The sequence below is a fragment of the Aquarana catesbeiana genome, linkage group LG09 (assembly GCF_042186555.1).
Source record: "Aquarana catesbeiana isolate 2022-GZ linkage group LG09, ASM4218655v1, whole genome shotgun sequence".
In the NCBI taxonomy this organism is placed as follows: domain Eukaryota; kingdom Metazoa; phylum Chordata; class Amphibia; order Anura; family Ranidae; genus Aquarana; species Aquarana catesbeiana.
The window spans coordinates 308,889,529-308,902,143 of NC_133332.1; the positions used below are offsets into that span (position 1 = coordinate 308,889,529).

At 43.0% G+C, this 12,615-nt stretch overlaps 1 protein-coding gene across 1 annotated transcript; it reads right to left on the reverse strand.

Moving 5' to 3' along the window:
- Positions 1-731: 731 nt before the first annotated feature.
- On the reverse strand, positions 732-12,049 carry LOC141107317 (protein Shroom4-like; the record flags this gene model as incomplete). The annotated part of the gene is given in 3 exon segments (XM_073598010.1): positions 732-2,199; positions 8,826-9,098; positions 11,860-12,049. Coding segments are annotated over 3 exon segments (712 nt in total), but the record flags the coding sequence as incomplete, so codon positions are not given.
- Between the last annotated feature and the right edge of the window lie 566 nt (positions 12,050-12,615).

The window sequence follows — 12,615 nt, forward strand, 5'->3', positions numbered from 1 at the left end:
TACAGCAGTCTCCAACAGTAAGTGGCCATACTGTAAGCACTGGCACATATTCTCTCCTTGAGCGGCGTTAGCAAAATGCAAGGCCATCAAAGAGACAAACCCTCCTCTATAAGGCACGCCAGTGGATTGCATAATGTGAGTGCAAGGCCTCATGGGAAATGGAGTCTGAGGGAGGCAGTGGCTGTGACCTATATCCCTATTCCGGGAGTTTGGGGATGCCGCCTTGGGGGGGATACATGGGCCAACAGATAAGACTTTTGGCAACCCCCAAAAATGTGTTGAGGATTACTTCATCAATCTATAGCCATTATTGTTTAAACAAGGGTTTAGTTACACTTTAAGCAACTCTTTCCTTTGCCCCATGCACGCTCTGTTCTTCTAAAAATCAACAAAAAGGTAGCAGAAGTCAATCACCATTGCTTAAGAAAATGTTGCCCTTTTGGATCTAACAGCAGCTGGTCACATGACTGCATATCATAGGCGTGCGCACAGGGTGTGCCAGCTGTGCCTAGGCACACCCTAATCACCCCATGTGCATTAGCATTATTGCTCTGTGTGCCAGCGGGAAGATGGCAAAGATCTCCCTCTTACCGGCTGTGCCATAAGAGAAGGGCTTAAGCCCCTTCTCTTTCACTATGCCGACAGGGATATCAATGGGCCGGGGATTATATATATATATATATATATATATATATATATATATATATATATATACGCACGCACACACACACACACACGTTTTTGAGCTTTAGGGTGCACACCCAAATGCAATAGACTACGCCCATCTATGCTGCATATCTGCATATTAAAGTCGAGCCAGCAACTCGGTGTACTCTGTAAAATATGAATCTTTATTGGCTACAACACACTGGTGACAAGCCAACGCGTTTCAGCTGTGACAACCTTCCTGCTAAGAGGAAGGTTGTCACAGCCGAAGCGCGTTAAGTTTGTTACCAGCGTGTTCAGTATGTAGCAGATAAAGATCTGGATTTTACAGGACTACACTGAGTTGCTGGCTTGAATTTACTACGGATCTGATCGTGTTTGAGTGCGGGAGGACTATAGCCAGAGCACCGATCCTCAGCCATCAGAAGCTGAGCTTTGGTATTGTTTATCTGCTATCACATGACTGCATACTTTGAAGTTGGTCATGTGATCTCTGCCATCAGTAGTGGTGTCTGAATTAGGCTCCTCCCTTCAACAGAGATCACATGACAAATGCGCCAAACATTCCGCTCACGTGACAGACCAGCAGTATTTTAAACAGTCAAGGTCTTCAACTACCTTATCGGTTGTTTAGGAGAGCAGAGTGGGCAAGGAAAGGTCTTGACTTTAGAGCCTCTTTAAATGAGATTGTTCCCCAAATCCCAGTAAGAGAGGTGGCTAAAACCTGAATAATGCCCATATTCTTGTTCAGGGAGATATAGGCATTGCTGCAACCAAAACTTTGCCGATGAACACACCACTATAAAAATAGATCCTGATATTGCAACGGAGATTTCCAAAGCATTAGAAGTTAATTCCAGTCAAAAAAAATAAATCAGATAATGCCAGTCCATCCTCACAATGTACAATTATTGGAACAGAGACATAACTTCTCAGATGATGTCCACATATGAGATGCCGGTTCTGAGGAGACAATTCCAGTTGCGAAAGTAATCTTTGGCATGAGAAAACTCACAAACTGTTCCTACTTCAGTCACTTGAGATGTGTTGGTAAAAAAAAAAAAAAGTCAAGTTGTAGGATGTTGTGAGCCCAATCCAGTTGGAAGGAACATCTTGAGGAACTAGAAAAACCTTGGCTTCAGGTTTAAAAAAAATCATACCAATGATATGCATCTGTAGTTGTAATGGCTGTAAAAATGGCAATTTCTTTGATTAAAACTCGAAGATAAAATAAGTTTATAATTTACCACATTTTTGCAATTTTTTTTTCTTTGGTTAATGAGATTAGAGACTTTCCCGGAGACATCTTAATTGTTCTTCTCCCAGTCTGATTTTATCCTCCAGCTCTCTTTGTTCTACAATGAGAGCGGAGGTCATCTTTACGTAGTGTTGGTAATCCTGGAGCTGATCCTCGTTTAGGTACTTGGACACCGCTTCGAGGACCACCTGCTCCCGGCGCGTGACGTGGGCCTTCAGTTCCTGAGCATCCTCCAGTTGGTCAGTCAGCTGCTTCTTCTTCTCTAGTAGGTTCAGCTGAAAAAAAGGGGAAAAAAAACGATGGGTCTTAAGGACAAGCAATACTGAGACAAAGAGGGTGCTCTTTTATGAGGCAAAATAACAAACACAACTTTGGAGCAATACTGTGCAAAAGTTTTAGGCAGGTGTGAGAAAATGTTATAAATGAAGAATCCATTCAGAAATAGAAGCGTTAATAGTAACAAAATGGAAAGTAAATGAACAGAAGAGAAATCCAAATCCAATCAAGAGGTCAATATTTGGTGTGACCTCTCCTTGCCTTCATACCAGCATCAATTCTTCTAGGTGGACTTGCCAACAGTTTCTGAAGGAACTCAGCAGGTAGGTTGTTCCAAACATCTTGGAGAACCAAGCACAGATCTTCTGTGGATGTCGGCTGCCTCAAATCCTTCTGTCTCTTCATGTCATCCCAGACAGACTCCATGATGTTGAGATCAGATCTCTTTGGGGGCCAAACCATCATTTCCAGGACTCCTTGTTCTTCTTTACACTAAAGATAGTTCCTAATGACATTGGGGTTGTTATCCTGCTGCAGAATAAATTTGGGGGCAATCAAACGCCTCCCTGATGGTATGGCATGATGGAGAAGTATCTGCCTGTATTTCCCAGCATTAAGAACACCATTGATCCTGACCAAATCTCCAAGTCCATTTTGCAGAAATACAGCCCCAAACTTGCAAGGATCTTCCACCATGCTTCACTGTTGCCTGCAGACACTCCGTATTTTATCGCTCTCCAGTCCATTGACACCATTGATTGGGTGACCTTGAGGGGGCTGTAGGTGCAGTGGTCAGCCAAAGAAACGTAATGCAGCAGATAAAAGACACATCATGCTTACTTCCTTTCCACATGGGAAAATGTCCAGCAGTACCATCAGCACAGAAGTGGTGGAACCCAGGTACACCCCCATCTACTGTCCAGAGAAGTCTGGCCAGAAGTGGTCTTCGTGGAAGAATTTCCGCCAAAAAGCCATACCTCCGACATAGAAACAAAGCTAAGCAACTCAACTATGCAGGAAAAGATAAACTTGGGGGTGCAGAAAAATGGCAGCAGGTGTTCTGGACTGAGGAGTCAAAATGTGAAATTATTTGTCCGCAACAGGAGGCAGTTTGTTGGGGGAAGGGCTGGAGAGAGAGAAGCATGGTGGAGGTTCCTTGCAAGTTTGGGGCTACATTTCTGCAAATGGAGTTGGAGATTTGATCAGGATCGATGGTGTCCTTAATTCTGAGAAGTACAGGCAGATATTTATCCATCATGCCATACCAGCAGGGAGGGGTGTGGTTGGCCCCAAACTTATTCTGCAGCAGGACAACCACCCCAAACATACAGCCAATGTCATTAAGAACTACCTTCAGTGTAAAGAAGAAGAAGGAGTCCTGGAAGTGATAGTTTGCCCCCCACAGAGCCCTGATCTCATCATCATGGAGTCTGTCTGGGATGACTTGAAGAGACAGAAGGATTTGAGGCAGCCGACATCCACAGAAGATCTGTGGTTAGTTCTCCGATATTGTACATAGAACAACCTACCTGCTGAGTTCCTTGAAAAACTGTGTGTACGTGAACCTAGAAGAATTGATACTAGGTTGAAGGCAAAGGGTGGTCACACCAAATATTGGTTTTAGATTTCTAATTTCTTCATTAACTTTCCATTTTGTTAATAGATAAAAATAAACAACTAACATTTCTATTTCTGAAAGCATTCTTCATTTACAGCATTTTGTTCACACCTGCCTAAAACTTTTGCACAATACTGTATATAATGGCCAATCTTTGGAAACCATAGCAAATTTTCAAAGTACAAAGCCCTCCAATTGGGCGATGAAATATTTTTTATGTTGTAATGGTTGGCTATTTCTGCAACAGTTCTGCCTCGGACCTTAGCGCTCTTGCAAAGCTACACCAGCTAAAGAATCTCCAACATTTGATACTTCCAGCTATATTGGATGCCTTGGCTACTGTAGTGTGCAATGGTTCCAGCCGCTACATTACTACAGGGAAGGAAGCATATTCAAAACCCAACAAAGTTGGATGCTGAAGGTTCTTTGGCTGGTTTAGAGATGCAAAATAAATCAGTTGAGCGCTTGGTATACACATGAAGGCAGTGCTAAAGCAAGGGGTCAGCAACCTTTTTCCACTTAAGGTCCAGATTCAGTGTATGAATACATAGAGGGCTGCATTCACCTGCTAATAAATGAAGATAACATTACACAGCTCCCCGTACCCCCGAACCACTTTACATTACACAGCCCCTGCACCTCTGGACCCTTTTACATTACACAGCTCCTCACACCTCTGGACCACTTTACATTACACAGCCCCTGCACCTCTGGACCACTTTACATTACATAGCCCCTGCACCTCTGGACCCCTTTACATTACACAGCTCCCCTGCACCTCTGGACCCTTTTACATTACACAGCCCCCGCACCTCTGGAATCTTTTACATTACACAGCCCCTGTACTTCTGGACCCTTTTACATTACACAGCCCCCTGCACCTCTGGACCCCTTTACAGCCCCCCCAGCTGTGTAAGCACAGAGGGATGGGGCGCTTTAAATTTTTTTTCCTCATTTTATTTTTACACTGTCCCTTCGAGAAAAAAAAAAATCTGATCAATTTTATTGCTGTCAGAAGGTATGTAAACATCCCTTGTCACAGTAATGGGCAGTGGTAGGTACTCTTTATGGAGGGATCTGGGGGTCTATAAGACCCCCAAATCCCTCCTTTGCACTTAAAAGCCTTCAAAAAGCCAAGTTTGGCTGTTTTAAATGCTGTCATTTTTTTAAAAATTTGGCGCCTTTAAGTCTTCTGTAAACCTGAAGTGATGTCATGACATCGCTTCCAGGTTAATAGATGGGAGCCAAATCGGTGGGGTGCGGCCCCCGCAGGCTGCCGACCCCTGTGCTAAAGTTACACACCCTTCCACCCTAGGTCCTGGCCTAGAAGGAATACTCTCAAATCTGGTGTCATAGCAGAGCCCATGAAAGGATATAAAATAGGAATAAATAGAAGGGAATGTAATCAGTGAAGGAATGATAAGAACTCCATATAAGTGTGTCTGTACTAGAAGACTATTGGACCCAATACGATTTCTCTCCCCCCAATTTGTTTTTTAATCCTGGTTTTAAAATTATTACAATCTAAAAAAAAAAAAATAAAAAATAGTTGGCACATCATAACCAAACAATGCACAGAAAAAGAAATTCAGATCGGGGTTTAACTATGGGGTGGGGGGGGTAATCAGGGAAGGGAGGATGCTACCTAGTCTCATTTCTACAGGAGATGTGCCAAAAGGATGGCAAAAATGGGCATACCTTTTTTTTCCGGGCCATTTCGTGTGGCCCTCACACCTCTTCTGCAGCTACGGGCTGTCCAACATGCACAGGAGGCTACAGGATTTGTATGAAGATGACACCATTGACCAGAGCAATGTCTTGTCATTGTTGACTCTTGTCAATGGTGTCATCGCCATAAGCTTTCTGTAGACTTCTGTGGATGTTGGACAGCCTGCACCACTCCATCAAGAATTCATAGAAGAAGAGTTACTCAACCTACATAGGGCATTCAAATTTCACGTTGGTAGCTTGACTGTTCCTCTATAGCAACTCCTCTTCTTTTCATTGCAGGTAAATAATGTATTCCAAGCAGAAGCAAATGTGTTGTCATTGACTTCTTGATGAATGAGAGGTACGGGCTGTCCAATATCCACAGAAGGCTACAGAATGTTTATGGAGAGGGCACCATTGACAAGAATCCACAATGTGGGTAGTAGTAAAAACCACAATCTACTGAGAGCAAGTAAATGACTCCATGAGTGGTAAAAATATATAAGTGCAAAACATAAAAACTCAAATAAAAAGAAGAAACAAAAAATGTGTACATGTGAAATACAATGATATTAATAGCGTGAAAATCTGAAAATCAAACAAACTCAGTCCATGGGTTCAAATATAAAAAGTTCATCAGTGAAAAAAAGCTTCCATCCACTATACAGCTCAGCAGCAACTAATCCCCCTATGAGTGGATTGACAAAGGAGAGAGATGTGCAGGATGGTGCAAATCCACTGGCGGTGACTCCAATAAGTGAGAAAGTGATAAAGGTGGACTCTTACCCTCCGTGTTGGACCCCCTCCTTGGCAGGGTCTATCAGGCATGCAGATTTTTGCCCTCTGCAGGGACCATGTAATGAGAAGATCTCCCCAGCAGCTGTTAGGAATGTTGTCTCCGATCCGGGCTGGTCCAAGTGAAACGCCTGGAGAGGGGGGAAGGAAAGCTCTCTTGCTCCCAGTGTGGCAAAGGAAAAAAACAAAAGAGCGGAGCTCCAATAGTGTAAAAAGTTTCGGAATTTATTAAATAAAAGTACAGACCGCAACGGAGAGTGCACGCTCCGTGAGGTGAAAATACAATTAAAAACAAGCCGGCATATAAAAATCGTAATAACCCGTGCATAACATGGGGCAATCGTGACGGCTTACAACGTAGCCACGCCCTACATGTTTCGTCATTAGTAGACGTCTACTAATGACGAAACGTGTAGGGCGTGGCTACGTTGTAAGCCGTCACGATTGCCCCATGTTATGCACGGGTTATTACGATTTTTATATGCCGGCTTGTTTTTAATTGTATTTTCACCTCACGGAGCGTGCACTCTCCGTTGCGGTCTGTACTTTTATTTAATAAATTCCGAAACTTTTTACACTATTGGAGCTCCGCTCTTTTGTTTTTTCCTTTGCCACACTGGGAGCAAGAGAGCTTTCCTTCCCCCCTCTCCAGGCGTTTCACTTGGACCAGCCCGGATCGGAGACAACATTCCTAACAGCTGCTGGGGAGATCTTCTCATTACATGGTCCCTGCAGAGGGCAAAAATCTGCATGCCTGATAGACCCTGCCAAGGAGGGGGTCCAACACGGAGGGTAAGAGTCCACCTTTATCACTTTCTCACTTATTGGAGTCACCGCCAGTGGATTTGCACCATCCTGCACATCTCTCTCCTTTGTCAATCCACTCATAGGGGGATTAGTTGCTGCTGAGCTGTATAGTGGATGGAAGCTTTTTTTCACTGATGAACTTTTTATATTTGAACCCATGGACTGAGTTTGTTTGATTTTCAGATTTTCACGCTATTAATATCATTGTATTTCACATGTACACATTTTTTGTTTCTTCTTTTTATTTGAGTTTTTATGTTTTGCACTTATATATTTTTACCACTCATGGAGTCATTTACTTGCTCTCAGTAGATTGTGGTTTTTACTACTACCCACATGTATTCACATCTATGTGTGTATTTTCATATAATTAGCGCACTTTATTTATTTTTTATTTTTCATGGTATACACAGATATTGGTGTATTTTGTGTGCAGCTTTTACCTTTGACCTTTTTTGCTCTGCAGCGCAGTTTTTCTTTTTATTTAAGAATCCACAATGACAAGACTTTGCTCTGGTAAATGGTGTCCAATATCCACAGGAGGCTACAGAATTTGCATGGAGATGACACCATTGACCAGAGCAATGTCTTCTCATTGGGCATTCTTGTCAATGGTGCCATCTCCATAAGCATTCTGTAGACTTCTAGAAATGACGGACAGCCTGCAGCACTCCAAGAACTCAATGACAGCACATTGCTTCTCTTTGGAATCCATTATTTACCCACAATGAAAAAGAAGAGTTCTTATAGAGGAAGATTTACTCTACCACCATGTAAAATTTGAATGACTTATGCCCACTTTTACATGATTTTCAGTACAGCCCTCATACTTAATAAACGCTATGGCTTATCGGGTCTTTAAGGGGAGTTAAAGGATTATGTCCAAGCAAGGAAAGATTCCTGGGAGGAGATGAATTGAAAGGTGGGAAGATGGTGATGGGAGCAAGTGAAGGGTTGGAGGTGGAAATAAAAAGGAAATGGAGGGTGGGGATGGGAAGGTGAGAAGGTGAGGTATGGGTAAGGGGAGGGATAAGGGTGTAATTTTCTGTAGGAAAAATAGCAGTGAGTAGAGGGACCCATGACTTTTTTGGATTTGCAGCCTTGAAGGACATTCCACCAGTATTCTGGAGTGCTTGTCAGTCCAGCACATCATCATCCGTATCATTAAACACTTCAACCTGAGGACGTACAGGTACATCCTAAGGTGTTGAAGTGGCTATACCGAGATGATGCCCGCACCTACAGGCATCATCCCAGTATCAACATTTTCTGCCGGTGACGGGCTTTCTTGTAGAAGTGATCCAGGTGGCTATATAGCTGCTCGATCACTTCTACAGGGCATGGAAGAGGTCCCCCTCCCGCTGCCTTTATCAGGGTCTGCTGAGCAATCAAGGAGCCTGAGATTACTGTCGCTCGATGTGTTGAGGGGGGGAGTAAGGTACATCTGTACTGGCCTCCCTTCTGTGATGTTAAAAACAAGAACCATGTCACACTGCCACTTTATTCTCCAGGGTCTCTGCTTTCATTAAATATATAATGTTTGGGGGTCCCGAGTAATTTTCTAGCAAAAAAAAAAATGCTAATATTAACATGTATGACAAAAATGTCAGAGTTGGCCTGGGGTGGGGGGGTAAGGTTGTTAAATACAGAAAAATGAAAACACATGCAAATTCTGTTATGGTTATGATCAAATACCTTCTCTTCCATGGAGGGCCCCGGGTCACCACAATTTAGTGCACTCTCCACCCTGGTGAGACGTCCAGAGAGAGACAGCAGCAAGTTAACCACCTTGTCCAGGTCTCCGATAAATGAGCGGAACTTGTCATACTCGTTGGGTTTACAAATACTCTTGAGCAGGCCCTCCAACTCGCAGCCCAGGGTCACGTTGGCAGCGATGTCCTCCTGAAGGCCTTGTTGAGCTTCATGTAGTACGGAGAGCTTTCTGCTGATGCTTTCGATGAGTTGCATCTGGGTAAAAAAAAAAGCAAACTAAGGTTAAAACTCAACTGATTGTAGAAGGTAAACGTCAACCACGAACATTCATAAAAAGGTCAACCAACGGATCAGTGCTCCTCTGTTAGGACAAGGAGGTGTGTGGACTGATCTGTGAGGATCGTGTTCTGGCCCAGGTTATATCAATTCTCAGAATACACAAGAGATCTGGAAATTTTTCCAATTTATTTCAAATTTTTTTTATTTAAAGTGTACATCAAGCCAAAAGTTCCTACGTTTTGGATAAGGTGGGAAAGGTTTAGAGGTTTGGTAGGGTTTTACGGTTATCCAAGGTTTCGTTAGAAAGAGATCCTCAACCTTTTTACCAGACAGGAAGTGAAGGGAAATCACTCCAGGTAACGGGTTGGGGGCCAATCAGCAACGTCAAAAGGAGGAGTCCATAAAGTCCCAGGACAAGGTCATCTAGAGCCCCGGGGCGAACATGCCAAGTTGTGCTCCCCCCCAAGATGTATGACTAAGCGTCAGCAAAAATCCCCACCCAAAGAAAATGGAGCACTAATCTGCATGCTTACCCCCCCCCCCCCCCAAGCATAAATCTCCCTTCCTTCCAAAACACATACACCTCCCATCCGGTACAAGTCTTTGACCTCCGACCCCCCCAGCTCAAATCCTCTCTCCTCATATGCCACTAGCACAAATTCACACAAACCGAATCCCAACCATACTAACCTTTCTAGCACGGACCCCCCAAATCCCGTCTCCTAGCACAAATCCTCTTCAACCATCCCCCCCCCCTCCCGACACAAATTCCCCCTCAAATCACCACTCCTAGCACACCTCCCCAAATCTCCCCTTCTAGAACAATTTTTACCCCATCCTTCCCTGTCCCAGCCCCAGCTCTGAGGACTCATGGCCTACGTAGGTCTTTCCTTTCACTCCCGGTGCCCCGAATTGGTGCAGCAGGGAGGCAAGTATATGTTTGCTGGGGGGAGGTCATCAATAAAGTGAACCGGTTTCTTTGCCCTGTGTGGACAAAGAGCAGGGGCACAATACAAGGATGTGGCCCAAACCGTATGGCTACACCAACCCAGTGCACTCCTCCCGAACCACAAAAATTCTACGCAAGCGACTTTGGCAAAAAAAAAAAAAATGTAATTCTTATGCCCCGTACACACGATAGGATTTTCCGACAACAAAACCGTGGATTTTTTTCCGAAGGATGTTGGCTCAAACTTGTCTTGCATACACAGGGTCACACAAATGTCGGAAAATCCAAACGTCAAGAACGCGGTGATGTACAACACGTACGACGAGCCGAGAAAAATGAAGTTCAATAGCCAGTGCGGCTCTTCTGCTTAATTCCGAACATGGACTGGACTTTTGTGCGTCGGACTTATGTACACACGCTCGGAATTTCCGACAACAAGTTTTGTTGTCAGAAAATGTGAGAACCTGCGCTCAAACATTTGTTGGCCGATATTGAGACAACAAATGTTCTATGGAGCGCATACACGGTCGGATTTTCCGACAACAAGCTCACATCCAACATTTGTTGTCGGAAAATCCTAAGGTGTGTACAGGGCATTAGTCTGGTACAAGGACACAAAAATATATTGGAGAGTAGATACACTATATTGTCAAAAGTATTGGGACGCCTGCCTTAACACGCACATAATGGCTTCCCAGTCTAAGCCCCCCATACACACTATTAGATTTTCTTCAGATTTACCAAAATCATGTAGTGCAAGGGCCTGCCTTATTGCATACAAATTGAAAAACTCTTAAGGTTTGACCTCATATTATATGGTTTTGGTAAATCTGAAGACACAAATCTGCAGAAAATCTAATAGTGTGTACGAGGCTTTAGTCCGTAGGGTTCAATATTGAGTTGGCCCACCCTTTGTAGCTATAACAGCTTTAACTCTAGGAGTGTGTCTATGGGAATGTTTGACCATTCTTCCAGAAGAGCATTTGCGAGAAGGCCTGGCTTGCAGTCTCCGCTCTAATTCATCCCAAAAGGTGTTCTACCGGGTTGAGGTCAGGACTCTGTGCAGGCCAGTCAAGTTCCTCCACCCCAAACTCGCTCATCCATGTCTGTGTGGACCTTGCTTTGTGCCCTGGTACGCAGTCATGTTGGAACAGGAAGGGGCCATCCCCCAAACTGTTCCCACAAAGGTGGGAGCATAAAATTGTCCAAAATGTCTTGGTATGCTGACCCCTTAAGAGTTCCCTTCACTGGAACTAAGGGGCCAAGCCCAACCCCTCAAAAACAACCCCACACCATAATCCCCCCTCCACCAAATGATTTGGAGCAGTGCACAAAGCAAGGTCCATAAAGACATGGACCATTTTATTCTTTAGGGCCTCCTGCTTTAAAAAAATAAATAAAAATAATAACGTATATCTGAGGGTTTCAAGTAATTTTCTAGCCTAAAAATATAAAAGCTGATTTTACATGTAGGAGAGGAATGTCAGAACTGGTCTGGACTGGAAGGTGGTTAAAGTATTTTTTCACCAAAATTTGCATTAAAAAAAAAAAAATAAAGATAGATTTCGTGTGACATACAAAAATTGCAACCACCACCATTTTATTCTCCAGGGCCCCTCTGCTTTCAGAAAATAATGTTTTTTTTTTTTTGGGGGGGGGGGGGGGGTACTATTTAGTAAAACAAAAAAAAAAATACAGATTTTTACATGTACTGTATGGGAGAAGAGTCAGAATTGACTTGGCAAAGTGATTAAAGCAGAAATGTCCCCACACTCTTGAAGGACTCACCTTCTTGAAGGTCAGAGCATCGTCTTCCTCTGCTCCAGCCATGCTCCCGCCTTTCTCCTGGACTTCAGGCATTTCCTTCATCTTGTTGAGGAGGTCAGCTTTAGCAGCGGAGGTGTTGTAGTAGGAGGTGCAAGAGGTGGGACTGGTAGCACCATAGAGAGGTGGTGGGGAGATGGGCTGAAATTCATACCTGTCAACAAGATATCGTTCAGGTTAATAGGATTTTGGGGCAAACAAAACAGAATGAAATTTTTTAATTTAATAATTTTTTAATAATAATTATTATTATATTTAAACAAAAAAAAAGGAAGAAGAAGAATAGCAACCCATTAATCGCATTCTACCAGTGGATGGGTTTTAAGATGGAGAACTCAATAAGGCTTTAAAGCAGGAAAAGGAAAAAGAAAAGAAGAAAAGGAAGGAAAAAGAAAGGAAAAGGAAAAAGAAAGGAAAAGAAGAAAAAGAAGGAAAAAAAAGGAAAAAAAAGGAAAGGAAGAAAAAGAAGGAAAAAAAAGGAAAGGAAGAAAAAGAAGGAAAAAAAGGAAAGGAAGAAAAAGAAGGAAAAAAAAGGAAAGGAAGAAAAAGAAGGAAAAAGAAAAGAAGGAAAAAGAAAAGAAGGAAAAAGAAAAGAAGGAATAAGAAAGGAAAATAAGGAAGAAGAAGAAGGAAGAAGAAAAAGAAAAGAAGAGAAAAAAAAGGAAAAGGAAAAGGAAAAAGTAGGTAAAAGAAAAGAAGAAAAGAAGGAAAAAGAAAGAA